This window comes from Nymphaea colorata, chromosome 7 (assembly GCF_008831285.2).
Source record: "Nymphaea colorata isolate Beijing-Zhang1983 chromosome 7, ASM883128v2, whole genome shotgun sequence".
In the NCBI taxonomy this organism is placed as follows: domain Eukaryota; kingdom Viridiplantae; phylum Streptophyta; class Magnoliopsida; order Nymphaeales; family Nymphaeaceae; genus Nymphaea; species Nymphaea colorata.
In genome coordinates, this window is record NC_045144.1 from 19,374,760 (window position 1) to 19,398,211 (window position 23,452).

The 23,452-nt window shown below is 36.4% G+C and overlaps 1 protein-coding gene across 1 annotated transcript; it reads left to right on the top strand.

Moving 5' to 3' along the window:
* The first annotated feature begins 14,039 nt into the window (after positions 1–14,039).
* Positions 14,040–20,466, top strand: LOC116257720 (histidine kinase 3-like). Its single transcript, XM_031634684.2, has 14 exons — positions 14,040–14,141; positions 14,228–14,513; positions 14,673–15,322; positions 15,695–15,976; positions 16,458–16,627; positions 16,746–16,958; positions 17,081–17,267; positions 17,403–17,454; positions 17,545–17,774; positions 17,896–17,994; positions 18,111–19,294; positions 19,385–19,736; positions 19,907–19,995; positions 20,115–20,466. Exons 3-12 carry the CDS (start codon positions 14,840–14,842, stop codon positions 19,644–19,646), a joined length of 3,162 nt encoding a protein of 1,053 aa, XP_031490544.1. The 5' UTR covers positions 14,040–14,141; positions 14,228–14,513; positions 14,673–14,839; the 3' UTR covers positions 19,647–19,736; positions 19,907–19,995; positions 20,115–20,466.
* Positions 20,467–23,452: the final 2,986 nt, after the last annotated feature.

Consider the following 23,452-nt stretch of genomic DNA (forward strand, 5'->3'; position numbering starts at 1 on the left):
TTCTGGTAATTTATTGGTTAGCTGGTTTTTAGTTTTTATAGACTATCTATTCTTTTAGATTTTCGATATCCGATGTAGCAAAAAGATTATTTAAGTCATGACCAGATCCATGATCCATTATCTAATCATGTCCCTGCAGTTCAAAACCAAAAATTTGGTAGGAAGCGCACTAATTCAAAACTTTCATGCTTCCATGCTTAAAAGGTATCTATGAAAAGGTAGTGAGTAGATCTATAATAAAAAAAGGATTTCTTACGGTATAACTAGGATAGTCGCCTCAATGGGCATAGCGTAGCTGGTCAAGCTAGAGGCCTGTATTAAGGAAGGTCTCTAGTTCGATTCCTGTGGGCGCTATGTTCCTGTGTCTTAAGGCGGTAGGGTGCGGCATCCAAACTGACGGGTGCACCATTACTATCGTTGACACTGACGCAGCTCAGGACTCCGGAAGCAGGGGGAATGGGGGGGGCTTCGGGCCTTGCTTGGGCGGTGGGGGTTTAACACCTCTCGCTCACCCAAAACTAGGATAGTCAGTTATGAACTGTCACATAATAAAAGCAGTTGTTGCTGATATTTATGAAAAGGTAGTGCAGTGGCAGAGCCACATGATGGCTGCAAACACCAGTCTTAATTTTTTTTATTTTTAAATAAGCATTTTTAAATATTTATCCTTATATTATATATTATAAGTATTTTTAAATGAGTGTTCTTCCAACCAACTTTTTTTTTTTTTGGTTATGCTACTGGGGCTGATGTGACCAATAATCCACTCCAAACCACATGTGATTCCAAAGAATTTTTGAACTTGAAGTTGGATACCATTTTATATCTGGGTCCGAATCCAGCTGATCCTTAAGAGAGATCTGGGACCATAACATGCATGTATAATCCAGGTCTGAGACCAGCTTCAACTCATTAGATCCTGCCAATTTTAAACCGGAGCCATTACTTTAAACTCGAATCCAGATTCAAAACTACCTATGTACAACTCACTTGTGATGGACTCCTCCCATCTTTTCCATTGGCGCATCTGACATTAAAACATGAATAAAATTAAAATAGCTCGTTATCAATTGGGATGCCCTTTTCGACGATCATTCTTAGAAGCAAGTGAAATCTTAGGTAAGTGCTCAATGAAACCACATACATATACATCAGTTTAGATTGAATGTCATAAACTTATATGTACACAAGCAGTGGCAGAAACTAAAACTTAGAATAGCAAGCGCTTGAATATTAGTAAAATAATGATAAACAATGGTTGATATATAGAACTTACATACAATATGTTTAAAAAATATATAATCACTTTAAGACAATGGACTGACCACATACTATGAAATAGATATAAAAATTCAGCAGCTGAGCAAATGAAAACCAGTTTGCATATGACATCTGGAACAGTTACCAGTCACATATGAATCCCTTCGTTAATAAACACTAACGATGATTTTATTTTCCATTGGTTTAAAAATTGGTAATATTTTAGCATAATACATGCTAGCAAAGCGAACCACGTTAAATTTGTCATTGTTTTCTTTATGAATACTATGTCATTATCACAGTGAGCTTGATGAACCATCAAAACTCGCTATCGGTTTAGTGCCATGGAGCGCAGGAGCAGCGAGAATACACATTCTAGTAACTTTCTTACCCAAAAATTGTCCGTGAGAGAGAGAGAGAGAGAGAAGGAGAGATAGTGCTGCACAAATTATGAGAAAGAGATGTTTGGTAGCTGGTCTCTGCACTCTGGGGAATCATGGATAGGCGTCACGGATGGCAGCTTCCGGCTCACACATTCCAGGTATCCTGCTAACCATTTTATGTCAGTCAGTTTAGGCATTCACCCACTTGATGATTTGCCTTTTCCGGCTCACACATTCCAGGTATCTTTGCACAAAAGGTTTTGCAGCGTCAAGGTCGGAGAAGATACTGAAGTATTCCAGAGGACGGACTTCAGAGTCCTTTTTTTTCGGTGTCTACAGGGAAACTGCCTTCTCTCATTCCTCCATGAACGTGGCTGTCGACATTGCTTCAGTATCTTCTCCGACCTTGACGCTGTCAACTTGGGTTCTGAAGTCCATCCTCTGGAATACTTCAGTATCTTCTCCGACCTTGACGCTGCAAAACCTTTTGTCGAAGGATACCCGGAATGTGTGAGCCGGAAAAGGCAAATCATCAAGTGGGTGAATGCCTAAACTGACTGACATAAAATGGTTAGCAGGATACCTGGAATGTGTGAGCCGGAAGCTGCCATCCGTGACGCCTATCCATGATTCCCCAGAGTGCAGAGACCAGCTACCAAACATCTCTTTCTCATGATTTGTGCAGCACTTTCTCTCCTCTCTCTCTCACGGACAATTTTTGGGTAAGAAAGTTACTAGAATGTGTATTCTCACTGCTTCAACATATAGAAAAAGAACTTTCATCTTTATATTCAGACTTTAGAATTATGGGAAAAACACAAAACTAGTGTAAAAATAAAATTGATTGATGAAGATAGTATAATCACACAACCACTATTAAAATATGTACCATATGATTTAGTAGAATTTGATAAATACATGCAAGAACTACTAAAAGGAGACTATGTAAGACAATCTAATTCAAAGCATAGTAGTTCAGATTTTATAGTAAATAAACATAGCGAGCAAAAAAGAAACAAAACTATAATGGTTATAGATTATAGAAATCTTAATGTAAAAACAAAAACTTACAACTATCTTATTCCAAATAAAATACTAAAATTAAAACAAATATCAGGATATCAATATTTTAGTAAATTTGACTGCAAAATCGGATTCTACCACATGAAATTAGAAAATGAATAATCTTTAACAGCGTTTGTAGTGGCAAATGGATTTTACGAATGGAATGTATTACCATTTGGGTATAAAAATGTACCTAGAAGATTTCAAACTTTTATGGATAAAAAATTTAAAGGATTAAGTAACTATGTCATATACATTGTTGACATATTATTATAAACATACACGGAAGAAGACCACTACACTTTACTTAGAGAATTCATAAATTATGCTAAAAAAACAGGAAGAACAATAAGCAAAAGCAAAGCAATAATTTGTAACAGATAGAATTTCTAGGAATAAAAATAGAAAAATTAGGATAAAAATGCAAAATCATATAATACAAAAATAGCAATGTTTGATGATTTAGATACAAAAGTAAAATTACAATATTTTCTTGGTTTAGTCAACCAAGTTCGAGAATACATTCCTGAGTTGGCAGATTATTGTAAACATTTACAAACCAAGTTAAAAAAGGATAAAGAGTATTATCAAGATGAATATGACAGACAACATATACAGAAAATTCAAAAGATTTGCAAAACCTACTTAAGCTAGAATTCCCATATGAAACAAACGATTGTATTTGGATAATTGAATCAGATGCATCCGATCAAAGTTATGGATCAATATTAAAATATAGATATAAAAGAGACTCCAAAAAAAAACCTTTGCAGGTATCACTCCGGAAGATTTAAAGAAAACGAAAGCAAATAGAAATTAATAGAAAAGAATTACTAGCATTATATTATGCACTCTTACTTTTTGAAATCTATATAGTGTTCACAAAATTAGTTACAACCGACAATACAGATAAAACATTTGGTCAAATGCAAAATTAGAAAACTAGATAGTAAAAAAAGAGATAGGAAGGTTAGTAAATAAAATAAAAATGTTTGATTTTACCATAGAAGTATCAAAAGCGTTGAAAATAGGTTTGTGGATGTTATTTCAACAGAGTAGAGGCTACAGGAAAGGTGAAGGAAAAAACTGGCACCAGAAATGACTAATTATGTAAATTCTTATGCAGATGCAGAAGGTAGAGATCTCAAACTTAAAGCAGATATCGAAAATTCTAAAAACACAGGTAAAAGAAATAGATACTTTGAAGAACCAGCTAACCGTCCTTAAGTATAGTATTACGTACCAAACCAGAAAACTCAAAAGAAAAAGTAAATAAGGATTGAAACCATATACGAAGAAAATAAACTTAAAACATAAGAGAAGAAACTTTTCCAAAACTATAATCTTGACGATAGGTTCAAAGGACCAGAAATAAAAACTACACCAGCAGAAAACAGAAAGTCAAACCATATTAATAAAAATCACCTACAAAACTTGAAAGAGGTCACTGACTTCCTAAATAACAACCCCAAGAAACCAAACCAAACAAAGGGCGAAGGATACACGACTTTACCAGTAACATCATATAATTACGGGCTATTACACGCAGTAACCTTCCTGAAACATGTAAGGCTACAAAGAGAAATTTAAAAAAATAATAAAGCCGAACTCATATATGTAAGTTTCTATTTGGCAAAAGAAGAAGTAATAAATGAAAAAATACACTTGATCTTAGCCAAAAAGAAGAGAAAGGCGTTGCAAGTTTCAGTCCTTCGGCTCTCTATGACACGACCCTTTTGCTTCTTCACTTCACGAAGCTGGCAGCCGAACAAACACCTTTTCCCGATACCCACTTCAAATTTTCGTCGGAACGCCGCCCAATGGTTCCAAGAAATCTTGACTACACCGGAAAATTGACTGCTCCAGTCAATCGGAACAAAATCGAAAGGGAACAGAAAGGTTTCCCACTTGAGAAGAAACATGGAGGGGATTCCTGTTCGGCAGTTCCAAGGGATTAGACTGAGAGATCGTCAAGCAGTGTCGCGAGAAGCAACCAGAAAATGGTTTTTCCTTTGCTTCTTGACGTGGTGAAGGAGTCGTCGAAGGTTCGGGTGTCTCAGAATATCTTTTGGTCTTCCATAGCTGTGTCGATACTCATCGGACGGCCCATTATGATTGTCGTGGTTGACATTTGGTATGACGTAAAGGCTCATGAATGTTAACCATCAATTCAAGAAGAGAAGCCAGTAAGTTTATTTTTTTGCAACGGGAAGCGTTGTAGAGTTCTCGAGCAAGCGGAGAGAAACCGTTCTCGCTCTCCTGATACGAACGCTGCCAGGAGAGACTCCCACAACCATATCTGGTGCGCAGATGGTTTGTATCTGCTCCTACAGATAGAAATTGTATATACGTTAGCATATTTTTGAAGGAAAAGTGCCCCAGTTAGATGCTTCAGATTTACTTGAAACCATTTTCATTTCTTCTTCGCAGGTTCTTCACAGGTGAATAGTAGGCTGGCGGTTCTGGGTGCTTCTTTAAAATGAAAAAAAACACTCCAGAGCAGCTATAAGACTCCGGCTGCAGGGTAGGCATGGGTTTTGGACACACTTTTGGGGATGTCCTTCTTTGTTTTGGTTTTGCTAGTGCTTAATGTAAATCCATCACTCAAGTGAGATCATTGTCACTTAACACGCGCATTATTCGAAAAAGATGCATATAATACTTGAGAAATAAGTCAGTCGTATAAAATGGCAATTAGACGCGTCTTTTTCAAAAAAAAAAAGTCACAAAATAAGAAAACATGAAAAGACATGTATTATATGTGTTTTTTCATGTTTCCTTCATATTTTTATTATTTTTTATTTTTTATAATTTTCAACATTTATTAAATGTTTAATTTTAAAAAAATGTCGAGATTTTTTTGAGATATTTTCGTTATACACAACTTTGTCATATTATACTCGAGAAAGTCCTCGCCCTATAATGCCCTTACCCTATATATGTGACAATTATGCCCGCTGCTTTTTTTTAGGTTCATGTGTTGAACTGTGTTTTGATATTACGAAAGTGAGTCACCTACTATGACAATAAGCTCGGGCGCTGATTCAATAGATTCCGACTTGCTCCCTAATAGTTTTCGTTTTGACCTAAAACGGTTAGCAATTAGAACAACCAATCGCTTTAACAACCCTCTTTATAAGCAGTTAAAGATAATAACATCAATTTTTTATCGAAATTTTTATGTCCAATCACGTTTTGGCTCTCAAACATTAGTCAGCACTCTTCTTAGCTTCGAGCTGAGCAAATGTTGCTTTCAACCGCAAGCCTTGGAAACTCACTATCAAGTTCAAGAACTGATGCAGTACGGAGCAGAGTAGAAGGAAACCGAACGGACCAACAAAAAGTCAGACAAATCATCACTATGATTAGGCCGAACCTTCTCATGTTCCATTAAACCATATATGCTATCATATCCATTGTCTTTTTTCCAAGACTCGTCATGAAAAAACATAAGACTTTTTTTTTTTCAGTAATTGTTGGGAATTCCCCAACAAAGTTGAAAAATATGCACGTTGAACATAGCGGACAAAGAAGACTAAATGACCAATACTTCCTGCTTATATGTTGCAGCAATTGTGTTTCTATAAAAACACGTAGAACATATCAAGAAACAAGTTAAGCTCTAGCTACAAAATAAGCATAGGCTTCTGCGTATGCTATCGTGCTTTGACACACACGTCTTGTCTAAAACTCCATCAATTCAGCGTTGGCTTCTCTTTTGACCTCCCTGTTTTTCTATTTGTGGCCATTGTTGTTATGAACATCAACATTGCTACGTCGAGTTGGACCCAACACCTCGTCCAGTAATGGATAAACAGCAAGAATCAATCGATTCAACTACTGTTTGATTTGATGACCGATTCAAAAGTAGAACAATATGTTAGTTTCCATTATTACTTTTTTTTTTAAATAATTTGTGAATTTTCCTATTTCAATCAATATACAGTTTTCCATTTTTACAAAATTTTAAATAATTTTTTGCAGATTGTGCAATTGAATTGAATTGGTGATTCACCAAATGGGCAGCTTCACCAAAAATAGAATGCCTTGTTGAGAAATTTATTAGATGCAACCTGTTAGCACTATTTACAGCACAAAAAAATAGGGAATCAGCAACGGGGATCAATTTTCTTAGACATTTCCTCTTATCAAGTCCAAGCTGAGTGTACTTTCAGGGATGGAGGAGAGCTTGGAGGGTTTTGTTGCTGTTACCAAGAGGGTTAGGGTTCAAGATTGGATTTTACCTTCACTTTTTTTTTTTAAAAAAAAAAGAACTGTTGCTCGTAATTATGAATATAGATCTGATGTTTTTGAGTTTCTAACTGATACTTCCCATTTCAATTAATATGTCCTTAATATAATAAAAAGAAGGAAGAAAATTTTTCAACAACACATCAAAAAAATTGACGATAATAAAAAGGACCTTAATCTTTCATAGTTTTGATTAAAAAGCACTTAAGTTTTTCTATGATTACTAAAAAGGTATCCATAAGGTTACTGTTTAAACCTTAACAATTTCACCATCTAAAAACATGGATAATATGCTTAGCTTTAAACAATTGAGTTTTTCCTGAAAAGGGTTTTCACATTAATAAAAAAACATCACATAATTATTTAAAATATTAATAGTAAAACTAAGTTGCTTGGATATAATTAATCATGTATTAATATTATTAGCTTTAGTTAGATGCTAATAGAACTTAATTGAACCTACAAGTCGTCTTTATTAAAAATTCCTTGGTCCGTTTTATCATATTGAGTAAATGCTTATGGTTAATGGGGAATCATGTGTCTCCTCATGTGTGGCCGTTGGTAGAAGACCTTGCAGATGGATAGCAACGTTGTAAATGCACATTGAACCTTCACATCAATTGGGAGACCATTATGCCAGAGAGAGAGAGGGCATGTTTGTATAGATATTCATATTCTTCTTAACATACATTGAAGACAAGCAAATGTATGTGGACTTCACTGAGCTCCACATGTAACATCAAATTGAAGAGCGTCTTTTTTCTCTTGACAGAGGGTGCCAATGTTTCTTTTGGTAAGGTCAGTCCTGACCTTTAAATACAGTATTGACCTTTTTGATAAGGTCAGTACTGATTTCAAGACAGTTTTGCCCTTGCAACGGATGCTGGTGACGAAGAACTCGTTGGACTCTTCCACGAGCTTCGGTGCTTCCTCTGCAGCGGGTGCTTTGGTGGGTCAAGAGCGCTCTCCGGCCATTCCCATAAGTCACTCCTCTGAGTCTGAGGCACATGGTCTTCGTAGCTCGCCCTCGGGGTGGATCCGCGAGCACCTGTGATTCATTTTTTCCATTTTCCAGGATCTTTCCTGTGGATAAAAGACATGATATTTTTAAGTTTTGAAAGTTTGGGTGTTGAATCTTTTGACAATGAGTAGCAGTTGATTTCCTATGGACGCCTGATTTCACGACCGTTCCATTCCTTGATTCTTTCACACAACACACACACACACATGTAAGATTCTTAGATTATGTTGTCTAGTGAGATTATGTTGTATAATCATCTTACCTTTTAAGTGGTTTTGAAGCTGTTTTTCTAAATCCAATCTATATGGATTTTCACATGTTCAAGATTATACTACTGAAAAATTCATGAAAAGAGTGATATCTTGATTAAGTTTTATAAGAGATCAGAAATTGGCTCCTAAAACACCTCATAAAAAGTTTTATCTCCATGCAAGATTTTTATGATTCTTCTTGGCGTTTCAAAGAAGTGAGAACTGCTTCATCTTAGTAGACAGCATGTTCTAATCAATTATCCTGGACCAGTCGTGCCTTTCCGTGCAAGGTTCCTTGGACCTGATTCTCCCTCGTGTAGAGCTTATCTGTTTTAAGAGGTGCACGCGTCAAGACGAAAACGATCGCATTAGAAAAAAAAATAATGTCATCTTGACTTTAACAAACAATTCGAATAGAATTTGCTCCGCGGCGATTCAAGAGTCCCACATACAAGTTTTGATATATTTTAGGTTGTTAGCTAGATTTTTTATATTTTAGATTTTGATATATTTTTTCAATTATTTTTTAAAAGCAAATTTTTAAATATTTTAGGCTGGTTCATAATAGATTGATCAGAACTGTTGAATTGGCCGATTATCGATTCATATCACACCCGCCTTCAGAGGGTCTATAAACGGTGCCGAGTACAAACCATTTTCAAAAAAATTAGGTGTAAAGACATATATATATATATATATATATAATCATTGTCTACATTTATAAAATAGAAATTATTGAATAAAAATCATTAAAATAAGTCAAAAATACCAAAGAAAAATTAAGAACTAAAGGTACGACACGAAAATCTAGGAAGAAGATGAAATTTCATCCGCTTTTTAAAGAAAAAAATATGGGCCATTAAACTAGCCTTAGAAGAATTCATAAGCGCGGGCCTTCTTGGAAGATGGGTAGGGGAACTGAAGCATGCAGAGATGCCTTACAGTTCACCGGAAAAATACGCGTTGCTCGTGATCGTCTTGATTTCACTGCTAAGAATCTACTGAGCTATGATAGACTGAAGTTTCATCATTGTGAAAGAGAAGTCAAGCGTCCAAATCGAAGCCAATCGACGGAAAATGATATTGGTCCCAATAATTGAACAAATACGGTGAAATTTCTATTGAGTGCTTTTCCATTGAGCTTGACTGTGAGAGTAGCAATGCCATGGAAAAACTCACGTCGAGAATGATCGTGTCTGAGACTGGGCACCTTCTTGAGTTAAAACTCCCACTGGGGGAGACTAGTTTAGGATGAGCGGTGCCGTCCTACTTTGAGCTTCAAATTTGTTGGACAGGCTAACAGCTGGTATGAAGTCAGTCACTCTTCGAAGTTAGTACATGTTAACTTCTTGTGTATAAGTCTGGGCCTGGGTCAGTTAACTTCTTGTGTACAAGTCTGGGCCTGGGTCAGGCCGCTGCCAGGTACTCGGTATCCGACCCAACTCTATTTTCTTCTATGTCGTGCTTTATTAATAGTTTTAGTTAGAGTTGATGGAAGCTAAGACCTAGAATCTCTCTCTCTTCTACATTGAGACTATTTTTTAGGTTCCTCTTCTTCTTCAAAGTGCATCAATTTTAGAGTGAACAATATATATATATATATATATATATATATATATATATATAAAAAGAGAGAGAGAGAGAAGGAGGTTTGAAAGACCTTTTCATTGATTGATCATTTAGCAAATGGACTATGCAAATGCCGTACTTAACTTTAACCTCACTCCAACCAAATGAAAAAAATATATATATAATGTAAAAATTGATTTTTTTATTTTTACTTTTACTTATTTTTTAGCATGAGTTAAGTTTGGTCCTACTCAAATTCAATCCACAAAACCCACCACCCATTTAACTCGTTTTTTTTTTTAAAAAAAAAACCCTCTTAACCTAATGTCTGTCATCATTTGCGACACCTTTCACATCTCCTGTTCTCTTGTCATTATTTAAAAATAGTTGGGTACAGTTAACAAAGTATGAATTAGCTCTCAATGACTTTCGCTAGAGGAACTATCACGTCAAATCTTCAATTATAATCTTCAATTATGTTCATCGAAAGTGATTCATCCACGTACGATATTTAAAATGCAAAGGGATGCTTTCGTGTCGCACGTCCATGTGGAGGTCCTTCCCCGAGAACATATGCACCTTTTATGTTATTAACAAAAAGCGAGTTGAATCTTTATAAAAGCCGTGAATGCATCAATTATAAATTCAATTGCATTGTAATTGGACGTTTTCTGTTGGACAGTATTACCAAGACCAAAAGAATCGTTCATTTCATGTTGGAATATTTTGCCTTTTGTTGGGACAGTAATCTTTCTCTTTATAGTTTTAATTCTAGTTGAAAGGCCACTAGAGGTAGAATATATTAAGCTGGCAGATCCGTCATGATCACTTTATATCTATGTCACTAGCATGGGAGGTCTGGGTGCGGGTATCGGTACGATACATCTCAAAAAATTACGAGCGGTGCGTCGATGGTATTTATTATTATTATTAATTTATTATTATAATATATTAATAATATCAAATTCGATAAAAAAACTAAAATCAATAGGGTGCGGGTTAGGTGCGAATCTGGGTCGCACCCACAACTGCACTAGCACCCGCGTCACGTCGATGCACCCGCATCACCAGGGTTGCCGCACCTTGGTGACATAGCTTTATATGTTCTCAAACAAAAAAAAAGGGGGTATTGTTGATTCAACTCTATTTTCAATACAAAGGATAGCTAAAGAACAGGAGGTTGAAAGAATCAGCCCGAAACAGCCAGAATAAGCTGATTCAAGTCGAATTGGTGGGAAACTAATTTGAATTTGTGGTTCTTTTTTTTGAGAAGTTTTAATGATTTGTTATACATTTTCTCGTTTTTTTTAGAAAAAAAATTGGCCGATTTAGATTTGATTTTGCTGAATAGGGGAAAGCAGCCAATCCACCAAATCAACAGCTTCACTGATTCAGTTTAGAAACTGATTTTTTACAACATTTAGATTTACATTTAAAAAACTGTTGAGTATTTTGTGATCGAAGCCAAAATAGTAAAAAAGAAGAGTCCCAATGTTGTCAACGTTCTCATAGATGTGCATTTTTGGGGTCCTTGCAGAAAAGAACACAAGATATAATGAATTGGATAAATGCAAAATAGGCTATCATGATTGATTGGTAGAAACATGTGTGCTAAAAATAATTTTACAAGCAGTTTATCAGTTTTTTTTTTTGGAAAAGATTAATAAAAAAACACTTAAATTTGAGTTTTTTTATTTAACTGTTGGGATTATATGAAAATCAGTTAAATAATGAAGTCTTAAGCATTGTCTCTGCCTGGGGCAGTGGCATTTTCTTCCAGCTGACCTAAAGAGCAAATGTCTTTTTATACGCCACTGGTGTCTTGTTTCTCAAAAAAAGATTACGGAGTGTAAAGAATAAATAATATCCAAACATTTTGTGTTATGAAGGTTACGTTTTACCTTCTTTAGCCTACCCCGGCTTTAAGAAAAAACGAACAAAAATAAAAATAAGAGATAGCTGCTGTCTCCATATGGTGCACAAGCAGTGAAGACCCAAATCCAGTGGATCTATTCGGATCTAAATGCATTCATTCTTTATCCAAATAAGCATCACTAACAGAGAGTAGCCTTTTTGAAGTTCAGGGCACCGGGCAGGTCGCCGGTGGGTACCTAGCCGGGCTCCGGCCTTGGCTTGGAAAAAGGGGGTCAAGCCGATTTTTTATCGGGCCGGTTCGGTTGGGTTCAATAAACCTGGGTAGGTTCGATAATATTTTTTCATATTTTTTATTATAAATATAATATGTTATTATGATTAATTATATTTATATATTATCTTATATTAAAAATATTTTTTAATTTAATCGGTCTAACCTTGAATATATGGTTGGGCTGGGCCTGAATTTTGGGCCGAACTGGCTCGATGCTATTTAGTCCACCTATCACAAACCCTCCCTTCTTTCTAAAAAATTTGGTTTGATATGGTCACTATCAAATTTGACTATTTTGTTTCGTTACAGTTAGCTGCCTTACCAAATTTGCTACTTGCAAATAATTTGTGAAGTATTATTTCTTAAAATTATAATAATATTTGGGAGTTTTAAATCGTACTTTAAAAAAAATAAATAAATAAACTAAAATGAAAAAAGTATAATTGAAAAAATAATAACACAAACATAAATAGATTTACAATAAATAAAAAATAAAAATAAAACTGTTTGATATTTAAAAATAAAAAAAGTGAAAATAATCCACAATAAAAATGCGTTTTTTTCATGTTTTTTCAAACAAATGCGTTTTTTTAGTTTTAAATGATATTTTATTTTCTCACATTTTTTTAAGTTTTTTAAAAAATAATCTTTGGCCCAACCTGTTATGTAGGATCGAAGAAAAACAAAAAAGATAAACTGTAAGAACACAAGAAAAGTTTTGCCATTTGGCGGCTGATGCATCTACTCACGGTAATTTATTTTCTTTTCTGATAGTATCTTAGGACACGAATTCCAACAGATCATGACAACAGGCAGGTGCATTAATGACGGAGGTAGACAAGTGGTTGGAGGATGAAGGAAGAGAGGTATCTTCAACTTTTGAGAAGAAGAAAAACCCTAGCTTTGATGTGAGATAACTAAGGCGGCGTTCGGGCCACCGTAAGAATGGGGATTTAGCAGCCGAATTTGTGGGGTCGCTTAATATTATCATGTTTTCTGCTGGTTCTAGTTCTAATAAAAGTGCTTCCTACTGGTAAGATACAGACAGCGTAATTGCATAAACCTGCAAGACCTTGGCTGAATTAGCTATTACGTGGTTCAATTAGAATATTAACAATTTTAGTTCCCATTTATTCTATCATTAAATTAGTAAAAAGTTGTCATTTTGGCAAAATTAAGTGCCATGAGAAAAATATTTGAATTTGTTAATGCACTTATTTCTCTTAATCGCTTTTCTACCATTAAAAGAATCATTAATAGCTTACTTGCAAGACAAATTTAAGCACCGTAAATGGCATCCTTAAATATATATTTAATTTAATGTGGAACGTGCATATAGTTTATCTTCTCCTGCTGATTTTTATCACATGTTCTTACGCAAAACAAGATCGCAAAAAATTTAATTGTTTTCCGCCGTCATGTTCTTAGTGTTATTATATAAGGCTGTTGATTTTTTAACTGCTCCATTCGATACGCGTTTCGATATCATATATCTTCTACAAAGTTGTAGCACATAAAACTATGTATTTGAATCTATCTATTTTTCTTTGCAAAAATAACTTGATTGCAACATTGTGTTTGCATATATATATATATATATATATATATATATATATATATATAAACGAAAATGGGGCCACAGATAATCAAAGTATTATTTGTGCTATATATGCTCTCTAAAGTAATTTGACCGGAAACATATACTAAATCTTTATTTTTTTTACGTTAAATGTATTTTTGGTAATCAAAAAATTAGGAGCACTTGTGACATTAAAATTTTGATACTAGAATATTTTACATAGAAACAAATTGAATTAAAGCATGCTTTATACTTACATTACTATTTACAAGGATGCTAATCAGATTTATATTTTATTCAAAAATATTCCATAATAAAAATTAATTGGGACTGATTTAAAGAGAGAGTGCTTGTTTGGGGCTGTACATCACAAGCAGTTGTATTGGTTCAAGGAATAAAACATTAAAGAAAAGAACGCGGAAAAGGTTGATTTCGGATGTTGTGTTGCAGGATTGATGTCACTCGTTTATAAAGTTCAACTGAACGTGTTATCCTCTCGATCAACTTCTGCAGAACGGAAAGTTGGAAGGCGAAGGTGGCGTGTCCAGCTTGGGCTCCCTTCCTGGATATATCAGCCTCACCTACTGAAAAATTAGTACTTTCTTTTTGTTGCGTAAGTAAAAATAATTGTCTATAACCGGCTTTTTTTTTATTTGATATCTACCCACTAAATGTCGCTAACAATGACATCTCTTGTAGAAAGAGAAGGCTGCAGACAAATGAACATGTTCCCCTTCTTCCATCATGTATGAGCTCCTTTTACAAATCCCATGAATCTCTCTCTCCCTCTCTCTCTGTGTCTCTATGTGTGGGAAGGGAAATAGCAAAGGTCTTTCGAGAGTCAACCTCTGAACAAGAAGCTTGACGGAAGTAACAACGTGATCCGAGTCAGGAAGAGAGAGACATTGATACAAGGAAGCTCCTTTCTTGGTTCTGTTCTAAAGAATACCACTGCCTTCGTTTGTTCTCTTTTTTACTTTTGCAGGTGCGTTGCTCTTTCTTCGTACTTGAAAAAGTTAGTCTTTTGGGAGTACAATGATGGGTACCCTTTTTTCTCTGTGTTTTGAAGGATTAAACGTATGTGGAGGTTTTTGCTCCGTTTTTCTGGTTGACTGATTTTTCGTATGGTGGTATCTTTTTTCAGCTGGTGGTTTGTTACTGAGAATTCATTGGTTGGCTTTTTTGGACGGGATTCAAGAGCCGCTGAATGGACTGCAGTTCTTCGCAATGATGTACTTGCTCTTGAACACATCAGCCTGCGGAGAAAAACACTGTAGCTTTTCTCTTAAATAATATCGTGAATTGGATTCTATGAGTTTTTTGGGTGTTCTATGGGTTTATATTACGATGGTAGGCCTTCATTTGAGGAAATGGTTACGGGTGTTGTGTCTGAGCATCGTGAATTGGAACCTTGCTAAGGAGATCATGGGCCAGAAGGTTGGAGGCTTTGGTGGTGCAGGGAAATTGGGGATCAAATGGTGGAGAAGGGTTGTAGGAGAAGATTGGAAGAGCCACCACATTAGTAAAAGCATGAGATCTCTGAAGCTTGAGGAGGTTCCTGGAAAAAAACTGCTGGTTATGTGGACAATGAGTGGGATCCTGGGTTCGTTGTGGATTTTCTGGTATATCAATTCCTTGGCTCTTCAAGGAAGAAAGGAGATGCTGGCGAACATGTGCGACGAGCGTGCAAGGATGCTGCAGGATCAGTTCAATGTGAGCATGAACCATGTCCATTCGTTGGCTATTTTGGTCTCAACTTTTCATCATGGGAAGTCGCCCTCTGCTATTGATCAGGTTCGTAGGCCTTAATCTCTTCAGCACGTCTTCATCTTACTTCAATGGTTCATTCTATTGAACCTTTATTCTACGTTTTATGCAATGTCAAACAATGGAAATCCCGTTTCCCTGCAATGAGTTATTCCCTTTCGTTCTTAGATTAGTAATAATCTGTTAGTCTGTCTACATTATTTGTTTCACCAGCGAGCAATCTACCTCCATAATTCCGCAAGGAATAAATTTTTAAAACGTCCATTTTGAGATAAGTTTGCACAATCCATCTTTAGCTAAACATTTGATGGCCATGCGCTCACTTATCCTTAGCCTGCTTATTTGATTTGCTTTATGAATTGAGTAAGCTGTCAGCAAGACTGATTTGATGCCTTACAGAAAACCTTTGCGAAGTACACTGAGAAAACTGCTTTTGAACGGCCACTGACAAGTGGAGTCGCATATGCCCAGAGAGTGCTTCATGCTGAGAGAGAACAATTTGAGAAAGAGCATGGGTGGACGATCAAGGTCATGGATGAAAAAAGACAGAATCCTGTGAGTGAGGATAAGAGTTTCGCTGAAGTCCATGAGACATCACCTATTCAGGAGGAATATGCACCGGTTGTCTTTGCTCAGGATACACTTGCCCATGTTGTGTCTATTGACATGCTATCTGGGAAGGTAAATATTAGGATTTTCTTCTTCTATTGCTGTCTACATAGCAGAAGCAACAGTTGAGGTCTTCTCCTGCATGGAACTAAGCTGAAGCAAGTTGGTGAACTTTATAGGATCTTGATTGTGTAGCTTTAGCTATGGTAAGAAAACAACAGAAAATTCAAAGAATTGAAAAGCAATTCACAGAATCTTGTTGACTTCAATGATAAATTCTAGCAAGATTCGAGTGATGTATTTATAATCTTTTAATTGCAATTGTTAATGAAAATTTTATATCAGCAGCTTATGGGATTGGATAGCTAAAGCTTTGTTCTACTAGCACAAGCTGTGATACATTTACTTCTTAATTTGAAGTGAGTGGTAGCTGGGTTCCTTGGCTGATTGTTACCTGCCTTGTGATATCGTATTGCATTGCAGTTTTTACTCTCTTTAAATTTGAATATGCAAAATTAAATGTTTTGATTTGAATAAACCTTGCTTCATACAGGAGGATCGGGATAATATCTTAAGAGCCAGAGCATCTGGAAGAGGCGTCCTCACTGCTCCTTTTGGGCTACTGAAGTCCCGAAGATTGGGGGTTATTCTTACTTTTGCTGCCTATAGTAAGGAGCTTCCATCAAATGCAACGCCTCAGGAGCGTATTGAAGCAACCAAGGGGTAATCATATGTGTTACTTTCCTGCTTCCGCTCAATTAACTATAGAACCATGTGAGTTCATGAGAGAGGGCTCGATTGAATGCCATAACTTATTCCATGATTTTATATTGGTTTAAAGGTATATTGGAGGAATTTTTGATGTGGAGTCCTTGGTAGAGAAACTGCTTCAACAGCTTGCCAGCAAACAGGCTATTTATGTGAGTGTATATGACACAACTAACACTTCTGATCCAATCAGCATGTATGGTCTGCATTTTGTGAACGATGGGCCTCACCACATCAGTCCCCTTCATTTTGGGGATCCCTTAAGAAAGCATGAGATGCGTTGCAGGTAGGATTTTATTTTCTAGTATCTTGCCTCAACCAAGCAGTTTAAGTGGTAACTTTTATGCTTAGCTCACCCAGATGCCAATTGGAACTCAAATCCTGTCTGCCTTGTGCTGCCTCTAACAGATTTAAGCAGAAGCCTTCTTTTCCATGGCTAGCGATGACATCATCTTTGGGGTTCCTTCTTATTATCTTGTTGATAGGACATGTAGTGCATGCAGCATTCACTCGTGTTGTGAAGGTGGTGAGAGATTTCCATGAGATGATGGAACTAAAAGCAAGGGCAGAGGCTGCAGATATTGCAAAATCTCAAGTAATTCTCCACTTCAATTTTGTTTATCCTGATTTATTAAGTAAATTGGAACCTGAGAGACTTCGATTGGCTTTTTACTTCATCTATACGTTTTCTCCACCTGTTAAAATAATCAATTATTTGCATCATTTGCAGTTTCTAGCTACTGTCTCACATGAAATTAGGACCCCAATGAATGGTGTATTAGGTGGGTATAAGATGGTTTAACCGTCATTTTTAGTATTATCAAGCACGATCTAGTAGTCTTCATTCTTAGCAAATGTCTCCCTCCCTTCAGGTATGTTACAGATGCTCATGGATACTGATCTTGACGAAACACAACTGGATTATGTGAAGACTGCTCAGGCTAGTGGAAAAGCTCTTGTATCACTAATAAATGAGGTTTTGGACCAAGCTAAAATTGAATCAGGTAAGCTTGAGCTTGAGGCAGTCCAGTTTGATCTGCGGTCCCTTCTGGATGATATTGTATCGTTGTTCTGTGGCAAATCTCAGGACAAAGGAATAGAGGTAAGAATTGACTGCTTGCTCTTGGAAATTGCTCTTCATGAACGGAGAATCTGCTTCCTTGCTTCACAATTAATCTTCCCAACTGTGGATTAACATATAATAATACCTTTTCGGAGAACAGTTGGCTGCATATGTGTCTGATAAGGTGCCAGACATTCTCATAGGAGACCCTGGAAGACTTCGTCAAATTATCACTAATCTTGTTGACAATTCAATCAAAGTGAGTGACCTTTCTTTTTTCAGATTTCATTCAGTTTGGAACTAACACTTGAACGCGTTATTACAAGAAATTATCTTCCACCTGTATACCTGCTGAACAAGTTTCTTTGTTTCTAGTTCACTGAAAAAGGGCACATCTTTGTGTCTGTGCAACCTTTTGATGAGGTGAAGAACTTGCCACAAACTGTTACTAAGCCTTTATCCAGACAGTTTGGAGATTGTAACAGGAATGGTTGTAGCAACTCATATGATACACTAAGTGGGTTTCCAGTGGTAGAAAGAAGACGCAGCTGGGAAAAGTTCTCATTCAATATGGATAGATTCATGAATAACCAAAGTCTCAAGTCAAACACATCAGATTTCATTAATTTGCTTGTGTCAGTTGAGGACACGGGCATTGGTATCCCACTGGAGGCCCAAGCTCGTGTTTTTACTCCCTTCATGCAGGCAGATAGTTCTACATCACGTATCCATGGAGGCACTGGTATTGGCTTAAGCATCAGCAAATGCTTAGTTGATCTCATGAATGGTGAGATAGGACTTGCAAGTGAATACCATATTGGTAGCACTTTCACATTCACTGCTGTTTTCGCTAGAGGAAAGGCTAAACTGAATGGTGCAAATGACCCAAAACAGCAGTACAGACAAGATTATGTGATGCCAGAGCTTCAGAGGAGCATTGCTGTGGTGGTTGATCCAAGATCTGTTCGTGCTAAGGTGACAAAATATCATCTGCAGAGGCTTGGCATTCAAGCTGAAATTTGCAGCGATTTAAGCCAAGGCCTTGCTAAAATAAGTCATGGAGAAAAAGAGATCAACTTGTTCGTTGTTGACGAGGAAGAGCTGGTTAAGCAAGATCGTCTCTTTTCAGCATTTTCAATTGACAAGGCGAGGAAAGATGCTGTATTTAATCAGATCAAATTCTTCCTCTTATCTACTTCTGTAGCCCCTACAAAGACACGTGCTCAGTTTCTCAAGAAATATCCACTTACTGTGATCATGAAGCCCCTCAGGGCAAGCATGCTCTCTGCGTGTTTTCAGCGTGTCATGGGTGTCCAAAAGAAAGGAAATTGTTGCCATGGGGATCTCCCTCTTTCATCTTTAAAGAGTATACTGCATGGGAAATGGATCCTTGTTGTAGATGATAATGCAGTGAATCTCAGAGTTGCCGCTGGTGCTTTAAAGAAATATGGAGCTAATGTAGAATGTACTGAATCTGGCAAAGAGGCCGTGATGGTGCTTAAACCACCACACAAGTTTGATGCATGCTTTATGGATGTCCAAATGCCAGAAATGGATGGGTAACCATATTCTAGTAAATATATCATTTAGTGGATAATGTCTACTTAGTTGCATGTTCTGTACACCAACTATTTATATTGTGGTTTCAGGTTTGAAGCCACAAGAAGGATTCGAGTCATGGAAGCTGACATCAATGATCGCATTCAGAGAGGTGAGCTCTCAGCAGAAACATATGGTCATATCACATATTGGCATGTACCAATATTAGCCATGACTGCGGATGTAATTTATGCTACACATGAGGACTGTCGGAGGTCTGGCATGGATGGCTATGTTTCCAAGCCCTTTGAGGAGTCCCAGCTTTATGAAGAAGTAGCACGCTTCTTTGAGACTAATTCAACCTCTGACTAGTACAGATTCTATGCCTTCTCCAAGTAAACTAGAAGATGCTTCTTCTGTATCGTATTGTTGGTTCATCTAAATTAATTTGTCATCGATAAAGTAAGTATTTCCATTTCTTTTTTATCTAATCATTTATTAAATTAAATTATCATGTCAGTTTCTGCTCATTGTTATTTGTGTTTACTTGGATTTGAATGCACTTGTTTGACTGTTTAATTTACATGTTAGAGCACTCACTAATTGATTCATTTGGTCTACCGTCAATGCAGATTGGGTCTTTGTAAAGTCTGTAAATACAAATTCCAATGGATTCAAGCACCACAAGGATCAATTTTAATTCGTTAGACTTGAACTACTAGTGAGTCTCTTTGGATACATGATCAGTTTCTGAAGTTTAGTCATCTCATAAGAAATTTCAGAAAGCTGTGACAGACTAGCATTATCCTCTTATTAATATTTCACTTGGCATTTTTTCAGGGATCGAGTGAAGAATGTCATCTGCCTACTTTTCTTGTAAGTAATATCTTTCTGGCTGTATGCAAGACTTGAATGCTTACATTTGAAAGAACTTTAGTGTAGCAAGAAGGGTCAATGACATCTGAAGTTGGATTTGCTCCAAATTGTACATACAGCTTCCTAGTTCCTCCTAATACGTTTCTAGTTGAAGATTCGATTGATGGCTGGAGATCAATGACATACAGAGATTTCTTATTCTTTGTAGCTTATTCTTGTCAATGGTCTACACTTTGTAAAATTTGTAGATAGATCTGATGGTCTGCATTTGACGTGAGTGTACAGTATTCATTTATTCTCATTTTATGCACCTCTACATGGTTCTAGTTTCTTCCTTTTAGCTGCAAGTGAAAGAGAAATCAATAAATATTTGTGTTTGACAACACCATTACTGGAAATTGTTGTTTCAGTTTTTGGTCAAGAATCCTTTTTCAACAAGTGAATCATCAGTTCTTACTGCAATCTTAAGCTTGTGGCACGAACCTCTTAACAATCCTTTCTATAAGTCCTTGAAGATCTCTCCCAATCTTCAACTCGAGATAAACTTCTTAAAGTGGGGGATTACATAACTTCTCATTGTCATGTGGTCTGTAGATGGACCATGATGTCTTAGTTTGTATCTCCTTGTGAATGTACAGTAGATTTGTGAACAGGGACATAATTTGTTATGAAATCAATGAATAAGTACCATTTGCTTGCTAAAACTTGTGATATTTAGATAATTGGCACTCTTTGGAAACGCACTGTAACTTGGCCAGCTAGACAGTAGGACTGCTGAAGAGTTTTAGAAGATATCTTGGAAATTCAATAAATACTTCACAATCGAGATGTCTGAGAATTGCCGGTAGGAAACGTATCTATGTTGACAATCTAGGTGATCTGGATTTAAATTTACCTGAAAGATATAATGTACACGCTGAACTGTTCCATAGAAGCCAAGTTGAAACAACCTCTAAGGCTGTCTCTCTAAGGCTGTCTCTCTGTCGAAAGCTGTCTCTAGTTCTACCACCGTATGGTGCTTTTCTATGTTCTCATAATGCAGAACTCGCCCCAAATTTATGAAGTGTTATTTCTTTCCCTATCAATTGTCAAAGCTGGTTGGTGGGTTTGTCTCTGCTCCCGCCTCTTCACTGCGTCAACATTTATTGCATACAAACAATGCAGAATGGGCTGTCACTGCTGTGAGCACATGATATTGGTGCCATGCTGGGGGTTTTCGGTGAGTAAATTGCCTCACAGATATATGGCAGGCCACCGTGTTTGCATTTAATGGCCTTCTGCCAGAAGCGGCGACCTTCCTCACGGTTTCTTAACGGAGGCTCTAAATCATCACCCACCTTGTTGGAGCATTGTAAATTAATTTGGACCCTCTCTGCTCTCATTCATTCGGTTGCCAATACTGTCTCCCACCATGCGCGTCCTTCGTCTTCCTCTGCAATTAATGTTACTTTTTCTGAATAAGCAAGGCAAGAAAAAATGGGGAAATGAATGGACCTTCATTTATTCAATGACTTCAGGGATTCATTTCTTGTCTTACCCTTGATATATAAAGAATTAGGGCGAGTAGGGATGTCAATGGATCAGATTTGAATGAGATATAATTTTACTAATTCAATTTAATGGATGTTGATAAGTTCAAATTTGGATTTCAATGCAAATGAAAAGAAAAATGTATACCATATCTGATCTCAAAATTCAAAATTTTAATCTGATCTGAATTTGATTTACAAATTCACAATCATTCACAAAATTTTAATGAGTTCGAGCCGAATCATTTGCTTAACGAGTCGAGCTCAAGTTCATGAGTTGACTTGTTCAAATAGTCGAGTTGAGTTCGAGCTCAACACGTAACTGTCGATTTGAGCTCGAGCCTTAATCAAGTCGATATATTCAAATGAGTTTACGAGTTTGTCAAGCCTTAATCGAGTCAAGCTCGAGCTCAGCACGTAACAATGAATATCAATTCTATTCAAACGAGTTTGTCAAGCCTTAATTGAGTCGAGCTCGAGTTCAACACGTAACGATGAATATCAATTATATCCAAACGAGTTTGTCGAGCCTTAATCGAGTCGAGCTCGGGCTCAACACATAACTGCCGAGCCGATCTCATGCTGCTTCCTCCGAGCTATTCTCGAGCTCGAGGTTTCATTAGTTGAGTCGAGCTCGAACTGACTGAACTCGGCTCGTGTTCGCCCCTACATACAAAGAACTAAATCAGTTCTTTTTCTTCAATTTTACATGCAAAAATTACTGCTAGTTGCTCTCTTTTAAGTGCATAAGATAACTCTGGCTCTTTTCTCTTGCCTGAACGGTAGGGACTACTTTGGCATTGTGCATGCGAAGGACTAAAGATCAAATCTATCTACAAATTGATTGAGAGATGAAAAAGTTGAAGTAATTGATCTTCTCATTCATGAACAAAAATTATATATGTTCAGCAAGATGACAAAGAAAATAAGAAACAACAATTAAGTGAAGGAATTGGGGATGCACAGCTCTCATTTATTGAGCGAGGCAATAATTTCATAATAACTACACCAGGATCCCACACGCAAGAGTTTTCAAGTAAACCATGGCCCGTTGTGCAAATACAAGACGACAGCAAATAAATGGAAGCCTGTCCATTGTCTGGAAGGAGTCGGAGTGGCAGACCACCGTATGCCTGTTTTATAAATTGAATACTTAGTCGTTCATGGTTTCTCTAATTCAACATCATACAGCATGCATGTGTTTATATATATATATATATAAATCAGAAAAAAAAAAACTAGATTTCAAGTTCACTTTCTGCACTAAATCTATCAATCCCCTAAGGTGCAGACCATATAAGATTGTTTACAATTAGGGTGGAGGCAGGAATGTTTAGATGTAGGGGTCAAACCATATTTTTCAAATTTTAAGAAGGGCCAAAATATAAATTTTCAAAATTTTTATATAACTAGAATTTTTGAAATTTACTTATAAATTTTTGAATTTTGAAGTCTGAGGGGGGCAGCCCCAAATGCCCCCGCCTCCGCCCCTGGTTACAACCAAACTAAGTAAGAGAGTCGGAGAAGAGGTTCAAAACACTGTAATCATCTTTTATATATATATATATATATATATTTTTATTTATTTATTTGAATTTTAAACTCTGAGGAGGGGGTGGCCCCAAACGCCTCATATATATATATATATATATATATATATATATATATATATATATATATATATATATATATATATATAATAAGAGCACTATCAAAGTTGTTTCTAATACTCATTTAGCTAAAAACTTTTAACAAAAATTCTTAAACATTGAT

Bases quoted from the DNA above. Each gene is read 5' to 3' on its own strand.
- LOC116257720 (XM_031634684.2), top strand. From the start codon at position 14,840: ATGAGTTTTTTGGGTGTTCTATGGGTTTATATTACGATGGTAGGCCTT. The intron at 15,977-16,457 runs GTAAATATTAGG...TGCTTCATACAG, and splicing joins TTGACATGCTATCTGGGAAG to GAGGATCGGGATAATATCTT. The intron at 17,455-17,544 runs GTGGGTATAAGA...CCCTCCCTTCAG, and splicing joins CCCAATGAATGGTGTATTAG to GTATGTTACAGATGCTCATG.